The sequence below is a fragment of the Balaenoptera borealis genome (assembly GCF_965194805.1).
Source record: "Balaenoptera borealis genome assembly, chromosome: 10".
Taxonomy (NCBI): domain Eukaryota; kingdom Metazoa; phylum Chordata; class Mammalia; order Artiodactyla; family Balaenopteridae; genus Balaenoptera; species Balaenoptera borealis.
The window spans coordinates 117,456,222-117,476,959 of record NC_138874.1 but is presented as its reverse complement, the minus strand read 5'-3'; the positions used below and the strand labels follow the sequence as shown (position 1 = coordinate 117,476,959).

The 20,738-nt window shown below is 55.2% G+C and overlaps 1 protein-coding gene across 4 annotated transcripts in view; it reads left to right on the top strand.

The window, feature by feature from the left end:
* CFAP46 (cilia and flagella associated protein 46) overlaps window positions 1-20,738 on the top strand; it is an 89,787-nt gene that overhangs the window by 54,089 nt on the left and 14,960 nt on the right. For all 4 annotated transcript variants that reach the window (XM_082408568.1, XM_082408567.1, XM_082408565.1 and 1 more), the window contains 17 exons: window positions 749-847; window positions 1,482-1,614; window positions 2,335-2,481; window positions 4,147-4,347; window positions 4,453-4,559; window positions 5,657-5,833; window positions 6,712-6,847; window positions 10,120-10,308; window positions 11,046-11,234; window positions 12,793-12,927; window positions 13,008-13,187; window positions 13,580-13,750; window positions 18,339-18,436; window positions 18,917-18,993; window positions 19,154-19,284; window positions 19,604-19,728; window positions 20,532-20,611. In XM_082408568.1, coding sequence (XP_082264694.1) covers window positions 749-847; window positions 1,482-1,614; window positions 2,335-2,481; window positions 4,147-4,347; window positions 4,453-4,559; window positions 5,657-5,833; window positions 6,712-6,847; window positions 10,120-10,308; window positions 11,046-11,234; window positions 12,793-12,927; window positions 13,008-13,187; window positions 13,580-13,750; window positions 18,339-18,436; window positions 18,917-18,993; window positions 19,154-19,284; window positions 19,604-19,728; window positions 20,532-20,611 — 2,375 coding nt within the window. The remainder of the gene's footprint in view (window positions 1-748; window positions 848-1,481; window positions 1,615-2,334; window positions 2,482-4,146; window positions 4,348-4,452; window positions 4,560-5,656; window positions 5,834-6,711; window positions 6,848-10,119; window positions 10,309-11,045; window positions 11,235-12,792; window positions 12,928-13,007; window positions 13,188-13,579; window positions 13,751-18,338; window positions 18,437-18,916; window positions 18,994-19,153; window positions 19,285-19,603; window positions 19,729-20,531; window positions 20,612-20,738) is intronic.

Genomic DNA, 20,738 nt, shown 5'->3' with positions numbered 1-20,738 from the left:
TCAGAATACTTAAACATAAAAATAGTATTTTTAGTTTTAAAATTTCTACCTGGTTCTTAAGAGAATATGATTATTCCAAGGAAATACACACTGAAGTAGAATAAGTAGAAAAAAGGAGCATTGTGTCTTCAGCTTACTCTCAAATAGTTCAGGAAAACATTTTATGTATATAAATTTTATATAAAATTTATGTGTAAATAATTTTTAATTATTTCCTGAACTATATATGAAAGTTTATATATAGTTCAGGAAATAATTTTTATATATACAATTTTTATATTTTTATATAAAATTTTAATAGATTTTTACATATATAAAATTGAGAGAGAGAGAGAACCTGGGTGGTGAAGGATGTAGTAATTCTTTGTAGTGTTTGTGTAACTTCTCTGGAAACTTGAAATCATTTCACAATACAACTGTTTTACACAAGAATCAAAGCAGAGCTTGTTTGCTTAAAGTTGTAATGGGTCAGAGCCCCACCCACTGTGCCTTGTCTTGACCTCGAAAGATGACCCTGAGACTATAAATGTGTATGGAGTAAAATATATGAATGAGTGTAGAAATGTGCTCTACCTGAAAGTTGATGGAGCCATCTGTTATTTTTCCCTAGTAATTTGGCTTAGCTTTACAACTTATAGAAAATATCCTCAGATTATCCTTTCCTTTTCCCGTTTACCAACTTGTATCAAGTTGGCTGAGCCCAGGGCAGCCCGACTCAGGGCTGATGCTCCTCTCGCCCCCCCCCTAGACTTGCCCTGGTTTGTTCTGATCTGAAGTTGAGGGAAGCGGCCGCTTTCCACGAGGAGGTGGTCGGGCACGCCTACATCTGCGCAGTGGAGCAGGCGAGGTAAGTCAGCTGGGGCCGTGGAGCTCCCCCTGCTGTGCTCAGGCACCCACCCTGCTCTCAGCCGCGTCTCCTCGGGCCCCAGGCCCCGTCTCCCACCACGGCTGGGCAGCAGGGGCAGTTCATTCCTCACTTGCCCTCCCGTGTGTGGGCATCTCCCGGGCTGGGGCTGCATGAGGGAGGGACACGGAGCACCAAGCGTGTGCAGGGGTCCAGGTGGAGCGGGAGGGGTGAAGGAGGTGGCATCCTGAGGGCACACGGGGAAGGAGGGTCCCACAGGAAGCAGGAGCTGGGCAGGGGCCTCTGTGGGCTGCCTTTCCAGATGGGGTGGAGTTCTGGCCTGGACGTAAGTTTGAGATTCATGTTAAACATCCAGGTCGGGATGTCAAATGAGTAGCTGGATGCATGAGCCTGGAGTTTGGAAGAGAGAATGGGCTAGGAGTGGAAATTTGGGAGTCATATATGCTGCTAAACCATGGGAATTTAAAAAAAATCTTTGTAAACACGTGAGTGAATAGAGGCTTCTTGTAGCTATTTTCATTTGTATTTCTTTGATTACTACTGAAATTGAACATTTTCAGGTGTCTCTGGCCATTGTATTTTTTCTTTGGCATAATGCCTGTTTTACTTATATTAGCTGCAGAAAAGAAATTGCCTTGAAAAAGGAGAAAAATAAGGAACCTCTACTAGAAGAAAGTCTGCCAACACTGAGCGAGCCCCCCACTCCAGCCCAGCAAGCAGAGATGAAGCCCCTCGTAGCAAAGGATAAGGTAGCCTTGCTCTGCAGAAGCACCTTGGTTCCTAGCCCAGCGGGGGCAGTGACAGGCCACGCTCCAGCCACTGAGCTCGGACTTGTCTTAACTGCCTGCTGCCTCCAAATCCTGGTGCCAGGTTTCCTGGGAAATCCAGGGATTGCTGGGATGTGTCTCCTCCCTGCGGGCCCTGGCAGTCCCCAGGGGGGATGGGACTGTAGGGCCTGAGCTGCAGTTCAGAGAGGACGGGCTGGGAGCAGCGGGTGCCCCCCCGGGGAGAGCTGCCGCACCAACCAGAAGGGGGAAAGGGCGAGGCCCTCGCAGCCAGGGCGGCCAGGAGGTCTGAGCGCCCACCGGCCCGCCCCCGACCCCGTCCGGTGGTGGGCTCGCCTCGCATGGGCTTGCCCGTAAAGGAACTAACCATCCCCACCGCCATGCTCCGAGGTCAGGAGCACTTGTTACCATGGGAGTGCCACACCTGGGACCCCCTTCGTGGGGGGAGATGGCCGGGCCCTGGAGCACGCAGAGCCCTCCCGCAGGACAGGCCAGGCGAGCCACCTGCACCCGGGGCTGCTTGGTGGGCCTGGTGGGTGAGGAGAGACAGACCTCCCGGGGACAGCCCGTCCACGGGCACCGGAGCGGGGGCTGGGCTCGGCGGGTGCGGGGCCGGTGGGCAACCTTGCTCGACAGTACGGGCCCTGCACCCACGCAGCACCCGCGGGTCTGCATGTCTTACAGACTTTGAAGATAGACGGAGAGACCGGCAGGGGCCTGGATGGAATGTCCTTCCCGCAGTTGTGGACCCTCAAGGCTGAAGTCCTGCTGGAGATGGACCTGTACCAGCCTGCGCGGCTGCTCCTGTCAGAGGCGTACCTGGCCTTCCAGGTGAGGCCACACCTGCCCGGCCCACTGCACCTGTGGGGCCTCTTCCCCCGAGAAGCAGCCCCCCAACTCCGCGCCCCCGCTGAGACACTTCTCTCCGGGAGGCAGGGACCTGTCTGTGCTGAAGCCTGTTCTAGAGCGCCCGTCCAACTCCCATGTGCAGATCCAGCTCTGCTGGAGGTCTGTCCTTCACGTCCTTTGTCTGTCTGCTCCTCTGGTTTCTCGAGCTCCTTCATCAGAGTGTGTTAGAGCCTCCGTTTCTCATAACCGCTGGCTCTTTTTCCTCCTGGGCTGGGGGGCCCCTTCTGTTTCTGAGCCGGCCTCTCGATGTGCGTGTGGACGGGAGCCCTGGAGAGGCTGGGGGCTTCGGTTTTGTTCTAAGAGGCAGACAGATGGTGCCCCAGGGCCCCGACCCGCTTGGTTGTTTGGTTCCCGCTCCTCGGTGTGGGCCTTGCAGGTGTCTGTGGCCTCTCCGGGGTCTCACTGGAAGCCTGGGGTTCGCCCGGCCCCCTCAGAGAGGCTTGACTCCAGCCTGGAAGCTCAGCTCTCAGCTCAGCCCCTCAGGCCCCTGCTACTGGCTGCTGGGTTCCTGAGCCTGCTCTGCCCCTGAGCACAGGTCTTTGGACCCTCCCCCCGGCCCCCGCCCCCTCCAGTGCCAACTTCTGGAAGCCCCAGGCTCCTGCCTCCTCCCCCAGCTCAGCTGTGGCTTTCTTCCTGGGCTCTGTCCCCCATGAGGACGGATGCCCTCGCGAAAAACCCAGGACAGAGCGGAGCCACCCGTGTGTGCGTCCCTCCCTCCCCAGAGGTGGCAGCTCAGCTGCAGCGTCAGCGGCTCCCAGGGCCTCAGACGGGTGCTTCTGTCTCCGGGCGGGTTCAGAATTGTTCCCTGGGAGGATGGGGCAAAGTTACAGAACCAGACAGGCTGGCACTTTCTTTGTAGAACTCCAGAGAGAGAAGCAGCCCTAATAAAGGTATAAAAAATGCACAGCCTTGGGAGGTTCAGCTCTCTGTCTTAGGCGGGGGGACAGGTGTGTACAGACCAGACTGAAGAGGGAGCGCGGCCTGGGAGGGGGCCGAGGAGGCCGTGTGGCTGCTGAAGGGAAGCGGCCAGGCTGGGCCCCAGGGGGATGCAGAGGCGCACGGGCACAGAAGGGCTCCCAGGGGCCGGGAATGGGGCGCCAGAGGGTGCACAGGTGGCCGAAGGAGGTGGGGGGCTGTGAGCGACACCCACATGCCACAGGCGCCGCAGTCCCGTCTCCTGGCCCGTGCCCGTGCATCCGTGGCCCTCCCTAGCCTCCCCCAGACCACGAAAGAGCCATCCACACGCTGCCCTCACCTCCCCCCGGCCGCCACCCAGCCCTCCTGCTGCCAGGAGCGGGCTTTCCAGGGCGTCAGTGCTTTCCAGACTCAGGGGAGTAGGTCTTAACACATGCCCGGGCACCCAGCCCAGCCCCTGTGCCCTCACACTGCAGGCATGTCGCCAGACAAGAGCTCACACAGTGTGTGCAGAGGCCTGGTGCCACGGCTGCCGTCTCTCTGTCTCTGTCTCTGTCTGTTTCTCTGTCTCTCTGCCTCTCTGTCTCTCTGTCTCTTTGTCTCTGTCTCTCTCTCTCGCTCACTCTCCCCCTGCCACTCCCCGTCCTATCTCAGCACGCACCTCTTTTTCAGGAGCTCGACGATCCTTGTGCAGAATCGAAATGCCTGCACCTGTTGGCACGGTTGGCAAATAAGGAAAAGAAGTACGGGCAAGCTAGGAAGATGATCGAGAGGGCCCAGCGCCTGGGGGGGAGTGAGCAGTTCTGGTACGATTCCACCCTGACCCTGGCGGACACGCTCCTGTCCACTGAGAACGAGAGGAGAGAGGAAGTGGTGAGGGGCTGGCCGCGTGCCCGCCCAGCGGTGCAGCCTGCGGGAGGTGTGGGGGGAAGGGGCGGGACAGCGGGGGCCGCTGTGACCCTGCTGGGCCTGCCTCAGGTCTGCCAGCTGTTCCAGAAGCTCATAGATACCTTCAACGTTCTTAAGAAGGAGAGACCGAACCGAATGCCCATACTGGAATTCATGACCGCAGACCTAGAAGCCAGGTAATTTTTTGTAAGAAAAAATGTTAATCAACATGAAAATAGTGGTTTACTTTTTTCCATCTATTAATTTTTAAGCCAAATTTCAAGCCTACGAAGTTCAGAGACTCACAGGACAAGGCCCTGTGCCCACAGCCTCCGCCCGCATCCCTTCCTGGAAGCAAGCATTTCTCTCGGGATGCGGCGGGTGGCCTTGTTTGTCCCGTGGATTCTCAGCTCCCGCGGAAGTGGCTCCGTCTCCGGGAAGCCTCTAGGCTGGGGCAGGCCCGGCCTCTCCTCTCCCCACGTTGCCAGGTGGTCAGACGTCCTCCTGCGGTCTGTTGGTCTGTCTGCTCCTCTGCTCGCCAGTTTTCCGGGCCGCGTGTCAGGTCCACAGAGACAGCACCAGGGTCTCTGCAGCTGCCTGGGAGGCGGGAGGCCACAGGAGAGAGACCCCAAGTAGGATCGTTAGCTTTCAGATCAGCAGCTTATCTTCGAGCCATCCTCCTGGTCGCTTATCTTCTCCTAGAAAGTGGTTTCCTCGCGGTTTCAGCACGGATGTTCATGGGTGCCTTTCTCGTAACTGTGCAAAGTCTCGAGGTCTGTCTCCTAAGTTGGATTTGCAGATTCCAACTGAATCCTCCTTCTCAGAGCAGCTTCTGCTTTACTGACCAAAGAATTGTGGATTTTGCCTGATTTTGGTTTTCTATATTCTCTCTTGGTCTTTGCTGAGTTCTTCCTGTGCTGCGAGAGGGCTTGTTCTGTCATGGCTGTTCTGTCTCCCCCTCTGGGGTGGGTTCCTTGGTCCCCGTGCTCTGTCTCTCCCCCTATAGCAAAGGCACTTCTGTCGCCCCCTGCAGCAGGGTTTGACCTGTGAACAGATTTCATTTCTGGTGGGTTTTCTTTTCTGCCCCTGAGTGTTTTAAGAGAGGGGCGGGGTGGGGAGTTGTTACTTTCTAATTTTATGGCATTGTGACCAAAGAACATGGCTTGTAGGATTTCTGGTGTCAAGAAACGCTGGGGAAGGTGTTTCTCCCTGCGCCCAGATGGAAGCTAGAGGTGGGCGGTGGCCTTGACCATGAGTCTCAGGGAAGCGCCTCCCCCGCCCCGCCCCCCCTCAGGTGTGTGAGCCTCCAGATCAAAGCCATCCTGGAGCCAGTGGGCTGTGAGCCCCTCCAGAACTCGTTTCTGCTGATGGAAATGGATGATCGCTTGTTGGAAATTGAGGAAAAGTTTACCAACATTGGCCACAAGGAGAAGTGTGTGGACATCAAGCTGGAGCGCGCCAAAATGAAGAGGTGGGTGGGCCCATGCCCCCCTCCCCGCCCTTCCGCTGCGCTTCCCTGCTTCCCCCACGCGCCCAGCCTTCCTCCTGGGCCAGCCCCCTCTCGGCCGCCAGCAGGGCCTCCACGCGGCTTGGCTTGGCCGCGGGGTTCCACGACCCTCCCCCAGAGACACGTACTGGGGTCCACAGTCTCTGGGGGGCGTCTGCCCACGTCATTCCGGCCCAGCCCTGGCCCCGGGCGCGCGCGTCTTCCCACGGCCCACAAGGGCGCAGACATGCGTGTGCACATGCGGCCACACACATGTCACCTCGGGAGGCCCGGGCGCTGACCCCGCCTCAGCGGGCCGGCACCCCTCCCATGTGATCCTCCCCTCTCCCCGCACCCCGCCCAGGGTCCCCACGCGGTCGGGGCCACGCAAGCGTCCAAGACACAACAAGCAAACCAAGGGCAGGGTATTACAAACAGACTTTATGCGGGAAAAGCAACCTGACACCTGTGAAACCTAACCTAACACAGTATTATCATAGAAGCAGTATATGTAGAACTTTAAAAAATGCAAAAAAACACAGACAGGAATATTAGGTGATTAAACCAGCACAACTAATACTGTGGCATTGCTTCACCTGATGTATCAAGCACCGATTTAATTATTTATAAACATAGTGTCATACTGTGTTTACCGCATTACTCCAGATCTCTCCTTTTTTTTTTTTTTGTCTGAGATATATTGAGAATATCTTTCCAGGTAAAACATCTAATTATAAAATTTAAAGTACTAATAAAATATACATCATAATTACAAGAAAATTACATGCTACACATTTTGTTAGTACTGATGACGTAATGCTTTGACATTTTTGTTCTAAATTCCACTCTTCCATCCAATAAAGGTTATCTGCCCAAAATGAGAAAGATGAAGAACGGAAAACTGCATGTTACTTGGAAGCATACGACCTGGTCCAGAGAGCTGCTGCCGAAGAGGAAGAGCAATTTCACCGTATTCAGGGCTTACTGTCCCTTCAGGGTGTAAGTGTGTTATGTGATTTTTACCTCAATTTAAAAAAACCTAGAAAGCTATGGAGGAAATGCCCAAATGTTTGGAAAGTAAGTAGCATACATCGAAATAACTATGGGCCAGAGAAGAAATCAAAAGGGAAATTATTTTGAACTGTAGTGCTGCAGGGGGTGCATACCAAAGTGTTTAAGGTATCTCTAATGCAATACTTAGGGGAAACTTTGTGCCACTAAACACCTGTATGAGAAGAGAAAAAGATCCCAAATCAGTGATCTCACCCTCTGCGATGTGAAAGGAGAAAAAGAGCAAATCAAACTCAAAATAAGTAGAAGAAAGGAAATTGAAGATCACAGTACAAATCAATGAAATAGAAAACACAAAAATTAAAAAGAAAATCAATAAAGCCAAAAGCTGTTTCTTTAAGAAGATCTGTAAAGTGATAAACTTGTAGCCAGACTGATCAAAAAAAAAAAAAAAAAAAAAGAAAGAGAGAGGACATAAATAAGCAAGATCAGAAATAAGAGCTGTGGCATCACCATAGACTCTACACATATTAAAAAGATAATAAGGGAATATCATGAACAACTCTATGCCAATATATTTGACAACTTAGATGAAATGGAAAAATTCCTTGGAAGACACAATCTACCAAAGCTCACTCAAAAAGAAATAGATAACTGAATAGCCTTCTATCTATTAAATAAATTGAATTTGTAGTTAAAAGATTTTCCACAAAGAAAATGTCAGACTCATATGGCTTTAATGGTGAATCCCACCAAACATTTAAGGAAAAATAATACCAATTCTGCACAAATTCTTTGAGAAAATTGAAAAGGAGGGAATACATCCCAACTCTTCTATGAGGCTGGTGTCACTATGATACCAAAACAAGGTAAAGATATTTAAAAAATTAGAAAAACCTACAGGCCATTATTCTTCATGAATATAGATGGAAAAAATTTTAAACAAAATTTAGAAAATTAAGTGCAACAATGTATAAAAAGGATTATATACCAAGTTGAGGTTATCCCAGGACATAACATTCAAAAATCAATCAATTTGGTTCACCATATATTTTTAAAAATTAAAAATAAATTATCATCTTAATAGATGCAGGAAAAGCATTTGGCAAGATCCAACATCCATTTCTGATTTAAAAAAAAAAACTCTTAGCAAACTATTAATAGAAGGGATCTTCCTCAATCTGATAAAGGGCATCTATGAAAAGAACTAGAGCTCACATGTTGAAAGATTGAATGCTTTCCCCTTAGGTGAAGAATAAGACAGCAATGTGTCCTCTACCACTTTGATGCAGAATTTTATTAGAGTTCTAGCCAATTCAACAAAGCAAGAAAAAGAAAAGCGTCCAGACTGGAAAGGAAAAAGTAAAACTGTCTTTGTTCACAGCGAACATGGTCGTCTGTATAGAAAATCCTGTGTAATCTACAAAATAATAAAGCTATTAGTACTAAGAAATGAGCTTAGTAAGGTTGCAGGATACAAGAACAATATACAAATATTAATTGTATATTTCCATATACTAGGAATGATCAATTGGATATTAAAAATTTTAAAACAACACCATTTATGACAGCATAAATATGAAATTTGACAAAAAAGTGAAAACTCGTACCCCGAGAACTACAAAACATTGCTGAGAAAAATTAAACAATACCTAGATAAATGGAAAGATCTATCAAGTGCATGGCTCAGAAAACTTGACGTTATTAAGATGTCAGTTCCCCCCTAAATTATCTGCAATCCTGATCAAGATACTGTGGGGGTTTTGTTTTGTTTTGTTTTGTTTTAGAAATTGACAAAGTGATTTTTAAATTTATATGGAATTTCAAAAGACCTAACATAGCCAACACAACTTTGAAAAAGAAGAACAAAGTCGGAGGACTAACACTACCTGATTTTAAGACTTACTGTAAAGCTACAGGAATTGAGACAGTGTGGTTTTAGTGTTAAAAATACACAAACATCAGTGGAACGTAATAGAGAATCCAGAAATAGACACACGCACATAGACAGAAAACTGACTTTCAGCAAAGGTGCAGAGAGTTCAGTGAACAAAGTCCCATCATTAGAACAGTGGTGCTGGAGCAACTGGACGTCTGCATCCAAAAAATAAACTTCAGTTCTTACCTCACACCATATGTAAAAATTAACTCAAAATGGATCATAGGCCTAAATGTAAGAGCTAAAACTATCAAACTTCTAGAAGAAAACAGGAAAATACCTTTGCGGCCTTAGGTTTAGCAGATGAAGATTTCTTATGTATGACACCAAAAGCATGATCCATCAAACAATAAATTTATAAATTGGACTCTGCTCTTCAAAGACACTATTAAGAGAATGAAAAGACAGTCGACAACTGGGAGAAAACATTTGCAAATCATTTATCCGACAAAGGTCTTGTCTCCAGAGTATAGAAAGAACTTGCAAAACTTAGTAAGACATAAACAACCCAATAAAAACAGACCAAACATTTGAACAGACATTTCTCCAAAGAAAATATGTGGATGGTAGATAATCAGGTGAAAAGATGGCCAACGTTATTAGTGAGTCAGGGAAACGCCGATTATAACCACAGTGAGAAGCCGCCGCACACCTGTTAACATGGTTACAACTTGAAGGACCGACCACACTGAACATTAGCAACGACCTGAGGAACTGGGGCCCTCCTACGCTGTTGTGTTGGGGACACAGCGCGTGCAGCCACCTTGGAAAATGGTTGGGCGGTTTCCTGAAGAGTTGAGCACGGGCCCGCCGTATGCCCCAGCCATCCCGCTCCTAGCCGTTTACCCAAGAGACATGAAAGCACGTGTTCACACACAGACGTGTGCGTGAATGCTCACAGCAGTGGTATTTGTAACAGCCCCAGACTGCGAGTGGGTAAACACACTGGCGCATCGACACGACGGAACACTGCTCAGCTGTACGAAGGGAGTGACATACAGGCGACAACGTGGACGGACCCTAACATAACCACGCTGAGTGAAGCACGCCAGGCAGAGAGCACGTGCTGTACGATTCCATTCATGTAAAATCCGAGAAAGTGCAAGCTAACCTGTAGACCCAGAAAGTAGCCACACGTTTGCCTAAGAAGGAGGAGGTTGAGGAGGAGCAGGGAGGAGGGTTTGGGGGCGAGGGTGCAGCCGTCATCCTCGTGGGTATGGACGAGGATGGACGTGGGTATCCACACATCAGGACGCGCGCGCCTGTCGGGGCTGAGCCTCGGCAGGAGCGCCCGCGCCGTGACCGCCCGCGCGCGTCTCAGTTGCAGAATGTCAGCACCCCTCGGATGAGGAGGCTGGCGCACCTCAAGCTCAGCCTCGTGGAGGTGTGTCTGGACACGCTCCAGCTCACGTGGGAGGAGACGCTGGAGCAGCAGCTGGAGCAGGGCTCCGTGCACAAGCTGCTGGCCGACTACCTGCACAGCCCCAGCGACTACACTTCTGTCGGCCTGGTAACTGTCCACGGACACTCGCTGGTCCCCCGGGGCCCCCACCCATGGGGGCTGTCGTGCTGTGGTGGGGTCTCCACCTCCGTGTGCCTGACGTGCAGACCAGCCACTGGGACTCCAGGAGGCCAGGTTTCACAGGCCTCCCCCTGAGGTCTCTGACCAGGGTGGGCTCCCTGCCCCGGCAGCTTCCGGCAGCTCCCAGCAGCCCCCAGCAGCCCCCAGCAGCTCGGTGGGCCTCAGAAAGGCCCCGTCTAATTGGCTAATGAAAGCGGGGTCGTACTTGGCGGGGGAGGCCCCCTGTGCACAGACGGCTTCCCTTCCCAAGGCGCGAGTTTGCTCTGACGGTTATGTCGTCACAGTAAGGGGTCCATAAAGGTCAACTGCAGTCTGTTAAGAAAATAAGCTACATTTGCGAAATACTTGTTTTAGGGAAACATGTCCTGGCATTTTAGACTTTGTCTTAGATTTCATGAAGTATGAATCTAATTAATTTGATGTAACTCTAAATGGATCAAATTAGTCCTAAAATGGAACTGCATACAAACTCATGTCCTTGTCAGTCAGCCCCAAATTAAGGTTCTATCAGCAGACTTCAGACCCTCCTAACACCTGAGGCTTGGAGACCCTTGCCACAATGCATGGGGTGTTAGAGGGTGGGTCCCCGTGGGGAGGGGCAGCAGCGGTGGGCCTATTGCGTTTCCGGGCGGGGATGAGGTAATCGAGGCGGTTTGTCCCTGAAGAAGTGGTTCACCCTGAAGCGGACCCTGGCGCACACCGTGCTGGCCCAGCTGGGGAGCTTGCAGCCACTGTGCGCCGGCTGCGTGGAGCTCCGCGCCCAGCTCCTGGGCCTGGCCGGGAAGGCCCTGCACCTGTTGGCCGTGCACGCAGACCCCCTGCGCCCCGCCTTCTACTGGGAGGAGAGCCTCTTGGTACGTGCTTCTGCTTCTGGCTGGTTCACAACCTACCACCTACGCTTAAAAAACAGAAACAGGATATTCAGAGCTCACCTGACCTCAGTAAGAACTGAGGTAGCAAACAGGTCTCGAATCATCCCCGTCAAGAAGGGCGATGTGGGCTATGGCAGGAAGGAAAGGGCAGCAGCAGCCCGGCCTGGGGCCCGCAGGGAAGGACAGAGACAGGGACTTCAGGGACAGGCCCGAGGAGGGGTGGCGAACGGGTGGGAGAGGAAGGGCAGGCACGCGGCTGGTGCTGGTCCGAGGGCAGGACGGACCCATCCTAAGTGGGGCATCCCACCCCACCCCAAATGTGTCTCCCTCACCCTGGCAGCTCTGCATCTGGGCGTCTGGCCTGTACCTGAGCACTGGGCCTGCATCCTATAGCACAGTGGGGGGCCCCGCCCCCCTCGCTCCCTCCCCTGCCCCGTCACTCCCCTCCACCCCCGCCCCCCTCACTCCCCTCCCCCGCCCATACGGTCTGGTCTGGTGAAGCCCTGACCCCAGCAGCTGCTTCAGTGCACGGAAGCCACACGCTTCCCTCCAGCACTCCCTACCCCCACAAGTCTGCCCAGCAGGCCCGGTGCGCCTCGGAAGGGGCTCTGGTGGCAGCCGCCACCCCCGCTGGCCGTGGAAGCTCCAGGTCACGGTCCTAACCACCTCGGCAGATGCCACCTCCTCCAGCTGGAAGGCACCTGCTTGGCGGTGCAGCCGGGCTCATGCCCGTAGACGCTGCTCTTTTAGGAGAACCCCAGCCCCGAGCAGCCAGGCGCCACACCCCTGTGTGATTTGGGGCTGGTGCTTCCACTTCCCTGACCCAGCTGGGTGTGCAGGCCCTGGGGTCAGCCCGTGACTGTCTGTCCTGGGTCTCCAGGCCGCAGGACGTGACTCCCATTTGGGTGAATTGATGGCGTTTGGCCCCTTGTCCAACCAGAGCAGGTGTCTCTGAGTTAGGCAGACGTGGACCAGATACACAGCTGCTTTCCACGCGGGCGTCCCGTCTACGAAGTGGCCCTCACCACACCCCGACTCGGAGGCGCCGCTGGGGAAACGTGCCCCCCAGGCCCCGCTTTGTGTCGTGTCCCCTCAAACCCAGGGCTCCCCTTCAACCCGAGTCCTCCTGGGCCTGCTGCCCCCTAGGCAGGTTCCCTTGGCATCCTGAGGACCGCGTCAGGGTGGCTGGTCCTGCAGACAGGAGGGCCTCGTTTGTGCCTTTGTCCCCCGGGCCGCTGGGGCAGACTGGCAGCTGGCTCCCCGGGTCCTGGCCGGCCTGACGCCGGGGGAGGTGATTTTCAAGGACTGAAGGGGAGTGAGCACAGAAGGCCATTGACCTGAGCCTGCCGAGGCCCCACCCTGGCTGCACCTGCCAAACGCCAGGCTCTTGGGCCAGGGTCCTGCTGGTTACCTAAATCAGCGAGATGCCGGCCCAGCACCCACAGCGCCCTGACCCAGGGATCCTACAGAGACGCCTGGCCTTGGTGGGCACTGCCGTCCGTGCCAACGTGCGGGCCGACCGGAGGTGCGTGTTCCGTAGGGGGGCGCTGAGCTGAGCAGCCTCAAGTGTCTGGAGGTCATCCAGGAGGATGAGGAGCGCGAGGGGCCCTACGGCGACCTGCTGGCCTTCAGGGCCACCCCCGAGGAGCACGGCGGGAAAGGCTGGGATCTGAAGGTACCCCTGCCCCAGCCCCAGCCCCGCCCCGGGCGCGCCCTGCCCTCAGAGCCGCCCTGAGCCTGAGCCTCGCCCCGCAGAGGAGGATGGCGCTGGCCCGGCGGTACCTGGCCCAGGCGTCCGAGGTGCTGCTGCAGAGCCTGCAGGTAGCCCTGGGCAGCAACCTCCTGGACATCGCCGCAGCCGCCAGCCTGGAGATGGTGGGGTGCGTCGGCACCCTGGACCCCGCGACCACCTGCCAGTTCCTGGCGCTGTCTCAGGTGTGCTCTGCTCTGGGAGGGTCCCCAAGACCCCAGTGCTCCCTCCATTGGTGGCCCCGCCAGCCAGGCTGCAACTGGGCTCTGCCTTAAGGATGGCACTCATTGGAGGAAGCACCGTGGGCACCAGGAGAAGGGGTCCGGCCCCCCGAGGTTGCCCGGAGGCTCGTGGGTGCGCGTGCAGCGGAAGCCCTCCAAGCTCGTGTTCCTGAGACTTAGGGCAAGAGCGCCGAGCCCTCCTCCCTGCGTCCTGAGCTGCAGGCCTGCGGGCACAGCGGTGAAGGTCCGGCCTGGCCTTGCCCCGCGGCTGGGCCGGCTGCCAGGAGGAGCACCTGGGCGCCCACCCGCCCTGGACGGCGCCCGGGCCCCTCGGCAGCCTCCGTGGTCTGTTTCAGAGCTGCTCGGCCTCGGAGTGGATGCGAGATGTCCTGCTCACGGCCACGGCCAGCACCAGCAGCTCCCAGCTGGCCGCGCTGCTGCAGCTCCGGCACAGGCTGAGGCGCCAGGAGAGGACGTCCACCAGCCTGTTTGCCAGCGTGGAGCAGAGACTGGCCGCCACATCCAAGGTGCCCAAGCTAGGGACGCCCTTGACCCTGCCCCTGGCCCCACGGCTCTGCAGACACACTCGGGCCGAGTCCAAATCCTGGCTTGCTGTGTGGTTCTGGGAGGGTCACTCAACCTCTCTGAGCTGCAGCTTCCTCATGGGCCCGGTGGGGGGCTAGCAGCCCACCTCCTCGGTGACAGCGACAGTCAGCGAGCTCGCAAGTACAAATGCCCAGGGGCTGCAGCAGGCCGCGGAGGGGACGGTACCCCGGGGCTCTGCTTTCAGCCCTCGCTGTGTTTGAAGAAAAGTTTTATACTCAGTCAAGTCTTACAGTTTAATTTTGAAAGAAATTTGCAGAGCATGGTAGCTAATAGCACCTCTGCTTTTATTTGGACTAGCAAATATGAATTGAAGATTTAAAGAAATTAAACTTGATGAAACTCAACAGAGAAAACAGGCCCGGATGCTCTGGTCAAGTCCACCCTCCTCCTTCATGGGGCTTCCATGGTTACTCGCATGGGCCGACCTCCTATCCCTTGACCCAGGCTGCTTTCCTCCTCTTGACCTCTGAGGACGGGGTGACTGTGGCGGGGCCGTCCTGTGCGCCGTGGGTTTTATGAGGACGGGGTGACTGTGGCGGGGCCGTCCTGTGCGCCGTGGGTTTTATGAGGACAGGGTGACTGGCGGGGCCGTCCTGTGCGCCGTGGGTTTTATGAGGACGGGGTGACTGTGGCGGGGCCGTCCTGTGCGCCGTGGGTTTTATGAGGACGGGGTGACTGTGGCGGGGCCGTCCTGTGCGCCGTGGGTTTTATGAGGACGGGGTGACTGTGGCGGGGCCGTCCTGTGCGCCGTGGCTGTTTAGCGGCAGCCTGGCCCCCAGCACCTCCCCAGGTGTGACAACCAAAAACGTCTCCAGGCCGAGAGCCAGTGCCGTGACCCAGGGACGGGAATCCTCCCTCCTGCGGGGCGGAGGCAAGACGGGGTGCAGGCTGCTCTGGGCCAGGCCAGCCTGGAGGAGGCGAGAAGCAGTGCGTGAGCCGTGAAGACACTAACAGGTGAGAACCCGTGAGCGTTCTGCTCAGATGCCTCGCTGGAGGGAAACGGCCCAGGAGCCGGTCAGCGCCGACCACCGTCCTGAATCCGTGAGCACCAGTGATGCAGCTTCAGAGGCACAAGAGAGAACTGCCAGAGGCAGAACAGCCGCAGACAGACCCCCGGCTCTGCGGGGAGGCTGCAGCCGCCCTCTTGGCTGCTGGCACCATGAGCAGATGAAGAGGCAGTGGCCTGCAGAAGCGTGTGGGGCGTCCGCGAGTGCAGGAGGTGTGGACAGACCCAGCCTGGAACCTGCGCCAGCGTGACCAGCCCCGGGCCACGAGAGGCCTCAACAAGTTCCAAAGCACTGAAGTCATTCAGTTTGCTTTCTAACCACAAGGAAATTAAAACAGAAATGAGTAACTAAGAGATACCTGTAAAACACACAATTGCCTTGAAATTAACCAGTATGTCTATCATCATCAGTTGGTCAAAGAGGAAATCACGATGGAATTTAGAAAATACTTTAAATTGACTTAGAGAATAAAAATACTATATATCAAAACCTAGGAGACTTGTCTAAAACAGCGCGTGGAGGAAAAATACAGCCTTGAATACAAGAGAGTCTTAAAAACAGTGATTTAAGCTGTAATTTCAAGAAGCTAGAGTAAAAAAACACCTAAGAAAAATGGAAAACAAATAAGAACGAGAACAGCAGAAGCCATGAAATTAAAACACACTTACGGCAGAGGAAATCAGTCATGGCAAGTGTTGGTTCCAAAGAGGAGACTAATAAAATTGATAAACACTTAGAAAGACCTGATAAAGAAAAAAGAGAAAGAAAACAAAAATTTCAGTATCGGTAATAAAAAGACATCACGAGATCCTTCAGACATCAAGAAGCTAATAAGAGACTATTTTTTTATAACCTTACTCTAATAAATTTGACAATTTGGATGAAATGGACAAATTCCTCCAAAAATATTACCTACCAAAGCGGACAGAATGGAAAATCTGAATAATATCGCTTCAAGAAATGGAAGCTTTTATTAAAAACATTCCCACAAAGAAAATCCCAGACCCAGCTGGCTTCGCCAATAAATTCTTCCAAACATTGAAGGAAGAAATAATCCTTCAAAACACTTCCAGAGGATAGGAATAAAAGGAATACTTCCTGTCTTTAAAGAGGCCCAGTGAGCCTCGATACTAGAAACCTAGCAAGGACGTTACATGGAAGGAAAATCTCTCTCATCAACGTGGACACAGAGTATTAGCAAGTAAAATCCAGCAATTATAAAAGGGATAATACGTGAGGATCGAATGGCTGTGTTCCATGTGGTTTAATACTTTTAAATCATTCAATATAATTCACCGTATTAACAGGAGGAAAAGGAGAAAATCACAATATCATTTTGATAGATGCAAAAAAACCATTTGTCAAAATTCAGCACCAGTCTGTGATTTCAAAAAATCAAGATAGAAGATAATTTTCTTAATTTGATAAAGAATGTCTTTAAAACTCCATACCAAACATCACACTATATACTAAAATTTTGAAAAATTTTCTCGAGTCAAAATGACACAAGAACGCTATCACTGCTTCTATTCAATGGAACAATAAGACTCGAAAAAGGAATAAAGGGCAGAAGCACTGAAAAGGAAGAAGTAAAACGGATTATTCACAATCAACATGATTGTGGGCCTTGAAAATCATACTCTCGATAACAGATTTAACATGCAGATTTGGCAGGTCACTGCTGAGGGCTGTAAACATGAGTTGCATCTCTACATGCCAGTTACAAACAAGCAATGACAATGTCTGAATAATACCGTTTTCAGTAACATCAAAAACAATCAAATACCTAAGGAAAATCTAACAAAAGATACACGTGACTTCTACCCTGAAAACTGCAAACCTTCCTAAGGAAAATTCAAGAACTATGTAAGCACAGAGGCAGCTGTGTTTGTGGGGGAAGGCTCCGTATTAAGATGTTTGTAAGGAAATGCCAGCTTACTATACAAGATACCAAGACCTATTTAAAGCTGTAGAAGGTAAGACAGCGTGGCATTGGCACACAAATGGAGAAAATGACCGATGGGACAAGAAAACGCCCAGAAACAGACCCACCACCCACACCTGACAGATGTCAAGCGCGACACTTAGGGCAGAAGAGCGGATGGTGCAGCCCTGCACGAAGGGCAGCTCTACCTGAGAAGGTAACACAGCAGAGCTTTCAGAAGAAGCTTTAAGGGGACCTCTTCATGCCTTCGGAGTAGGTAAGACTTACTACGCAGGAGACAGAGGTGCTAACCATCAAAGGGGGAACGATCAGTTGTACTGCGTTGACAGGAGGAACTTGTGTTCATCAAAACCATATACCCAGGAGTCAAAAGGCAAGCCCCAGAGGAGATACAACACACCTGAGAGGCCAGGGGCTGGTGTCCTGTGTGTAGACAGGAGGTGTCCCCTCTCGGCAGGAGAAAGACTGACTCTCCCACAGAAGACAATCACAAGACTGGAATTTCACAAAAGATACTCAAGTGGCCAGTAAACTTTTTAAATGACGCGCAAGTTCACGGGTCATCAGGAAAATGGAAAAATTAAAACCCCATTCACGGACTGCTAGACATCCACCGGAAGGGCTGAAAGGGAACAGGTGCCAAGCCCCAAGGGCGGGAGAGGAGGCGGGGCCCTGCCGGGGGTGGGGCCCGGCGGCCCCTTCGGAAGCGACGTCCCCCAGCAACTCTCGCCTGCGGCCGGTGGTCCCCAAAGAACAGACGTCACAGCAGCATTTGTGGCGCTAAAAGGGAGGCCACCCGGGTGCCCAATGGCCACAGAAGGGATGAGAAGTGGTGCCCTCCCGATGGGACACTCTGCAGGCAGCAGAGGGCAGCAGGGCCAGCCGCCACGTGCGCCAGCCCGGAGGGGCGCGGGCCCCGCACAGCGGGCCGCCCGAGCTGCGGAAGCCTGCGGCCCCTCCGAGCAGCCCGCAGCCTCCCGAGCGCGGCTCCCACGGCTTCCTGTGTCCGCGCCGCCGGGCCGAGCGTCCCAGAACCCGCTCCGCACCGCCGTGGGCTGGAGCGCGGACGCTGGTCGGCTTCGGCAAAGCTGAAGCTCATTTCATCCGAAAGTGGGGAATGGGCTTCTGAGCAGCCGCTCCTCTTTGGGGAGGCGGCCCGCGGGGTGCTGTGCGGCCCCCGCTGCGGACCCTTCCCCCGCAGAGAAGGGGGACCCGGGTCAGGGCAGGGGGAACCGCCGGCCGCCCCCGCGCCCCGCGGCCTGCGGGCCGGGAAGCGCGGGTCCTGCGCCTGCCCTGCCAGGTGTCTGCGCGGGGGGCGCCGGGACCGCGGGGAGCGGAGAGGGCGGCGGCTGTGCTGCCGGACGTGCCGGGGCTTTTCCGTGCGCCTTTGGGCTCGGTGCCTTTGCCGGTGTGCGCGGCGGGTCGCGCTCTGGCGGTACCAGCGGAGACAGTGTCCGGGGCAGCGGTGAAGTCCGCGTGCGTCTGCTGCCCCCTTGTGGCGGCGCCCGGCCCCGCAGCCGCCGCACGGCGCTGACTCCTGACTCCCCCCTCCCGCAGGCTTGGCAGAATCTCCGGGTCACCGAAGAGCATTTTAACTTCTTGAGTGAAATCCCTCCCACTTTTCGGATCCTCTTTCTGCACCACTCACGGGACAGGTGAGGCCTCCTCTCTCGTGTTCTCGGGCCTGCTACCCAGGCTTCTGCCCGCTAAGGTCCCTGTGGACACAGAGCAGGGGCTGCCAAGCCGAGGGACAGACACAGGCCGGCGGGGGCTGCCCGCTGGGAGGTGGGGGGACCGTCCCTCTGCCACGATGGCCAGGCTGGCCCGTACGACCCGGGGAGGGGAGAGGGCACGGTGCCAGCTCCCGCCAGCGCGTGGCCGTGGTCTGAAGTTCACTGCTCAAGTGGGGCAGAACCCACGGGTCTGGGGAGAAGCCGGTGCCCCAGCCTCCGGCAGCGCCGCACACAGAGCCCCCAGGGGCCTGTTTGAACCCTGTGTCTGACTTGGCCGGGGCGCCGCAGGGAGGGGGCTCCTGCTCCCGGCAGAGTGGGTACGTGGCACAGAGTCGGCCTGGCAGGGGCTCCTCTGGGACCCCCGGAGCTGGGCTTTGACCCCACCCTGCGTCCTGCCGACAGGACCCATCTGTACGGCGCTGCCTACGAGAAACCCAAGCTCATCCCTGCAGCCAAAGGCAAAGCGCTCCAGGTCGGGGGTGAGTTCTGCCGGAGCACCGCCCTCGGGGTGCGTGCAGGGGTGCGCCCACCGGCGCCAAGGCCGAGCGTGCGCACGCGTTCCCACCCGCGGTCCCCTCAGCCCCGGGGGGCGTTCTGCGAAGCCGCGTGTGGGGACAGCGGCGGCGTCTGTCTCTGCAGGCTCCTGCAAGGTGGCTCGGGTGGCCGTGAGCCCGGCCGCCTTCTCCTCCCTGTTGGCCAGTGCCCGGCGGTTCCGGGAGCACGCCCAGGCCGAGGCGCACAGTGAGGACACGGCCCCGAGCCCAGGCTTGGTGAGGCCCCGAGCCCGGTGCCAGGGCTGCTCCCACCCGGCAGGGCAGGGTGGCGAGGCCTGGGCGAGGCCTGGGCGAGGACCCCCCCCCCACCAGGCGCTGCTGGACCCCGGGTCAGGCTCCCCGACCAGGCACGGGGCCAATCCTGCTCTGAATCCTTGAGCCAAGTGTGATGCAGACGCCTCCACGATGCTGGCCGAGGGGGCGGGGAGGGGGGCGCCTGGCTGCTGAGCTGGGCCTGTCCTGGGGGGTCGCCGGCAGGGTCCCGCCCCTCTTCCCCTCTGACACCTCTGACTGCGGCTGTCTTTGGGTTGAGGAGGAGTCAGAAGGCGTGCCCCTGAGAAGGGAAGAACACTCTTTGCAGAGGTTCGCGGAGGTCGTGAAGCCCATGGAGGAGTATCTGAGGCCGCTCTTCCCGCTGCTCAGCTGCCCCCCGGAAGCCAGGTACCCACCCATCAAGGGCTGATTCCTGAGGCTTCAGGGACTGAGGGTGCGGAGAGCGGGCGCCGTCTGGATTGCCCGAGCCCTCGGGGTGCAGGGTCGTGTCGTCTCTCTGTCCCCACAGGTGCACACAGGTACAGGGAGCGATGGGCGTTGTGACACCCAGGGTTGGGGTGGGCGGTCTGGGGGGCGTGGCCTGGAAGCACTCCCTGAGTCCCAGGGCCAGCCGAGCGACTGGCTGTGGGCGTGTGAAAGTCAGAGCTGTTTCCTTCGTGGAAACTCGCATCTCTGAGGCCACAGCGCCATAGGCTTAGTGGGCTTCTCTCTGCGCTGAATTGGACCATTCGATTAAACGGGAGACGTGCACAGGCTCTCTGAGAACAGAAGCCCGGGCTCTGTCCGCCTGCCGTCGGGAGGAAGTCTGGCCCTGCTTGAAACCTTTTCTGGGGGTGTCCCCGCCGGGCAGGCCCCTGCCGCCCTCTGAGCCGCTGGCCTGGGTGTGGGAAGGAGGGGAGAGCACGGTGAAGCGCCTGGCCCCTTGGGTCTATGTTGGTGGGAGAGAAGGTAGAGGGGTCGGGCACGTGAACTTCCCTGATTGGCCGGCAGGTCAGAGCATCCTGAGTCCTGTGTGTTCACGTCCTGCGTGTTTTCCCTGCCCCATCTCCGGAGACCGGTCCCCAGCAGCGGGCCGGGAGAGTCTTGTGGCCCTCACTGCCCTGGTGGGAACAGCCTGAGGAGATGCTGTCCTTGTTCTCAGTGATTCTCATGGAGTTTTTAAAACCTGAATCTCTGCCTTTGCCTTTCAGAGCACCGATTCCCACAGTTGTTGGGGATTTGGGAAAATACAAGGGCAAAGACAAGGAGAGGAAAGTGTCCCTGCCGCAGGGTGAGTGGGGCCCCAGGTCCGCGTCTGTGGGCTGGAGGCCGGCAGAGCTGCGCTCTCTGTGCTGCAGCGGGGCTAGCGGGGACAGCCTTCCGGAAGGTTCGCGCCACCCCGCCGCTGCCCACGCGGC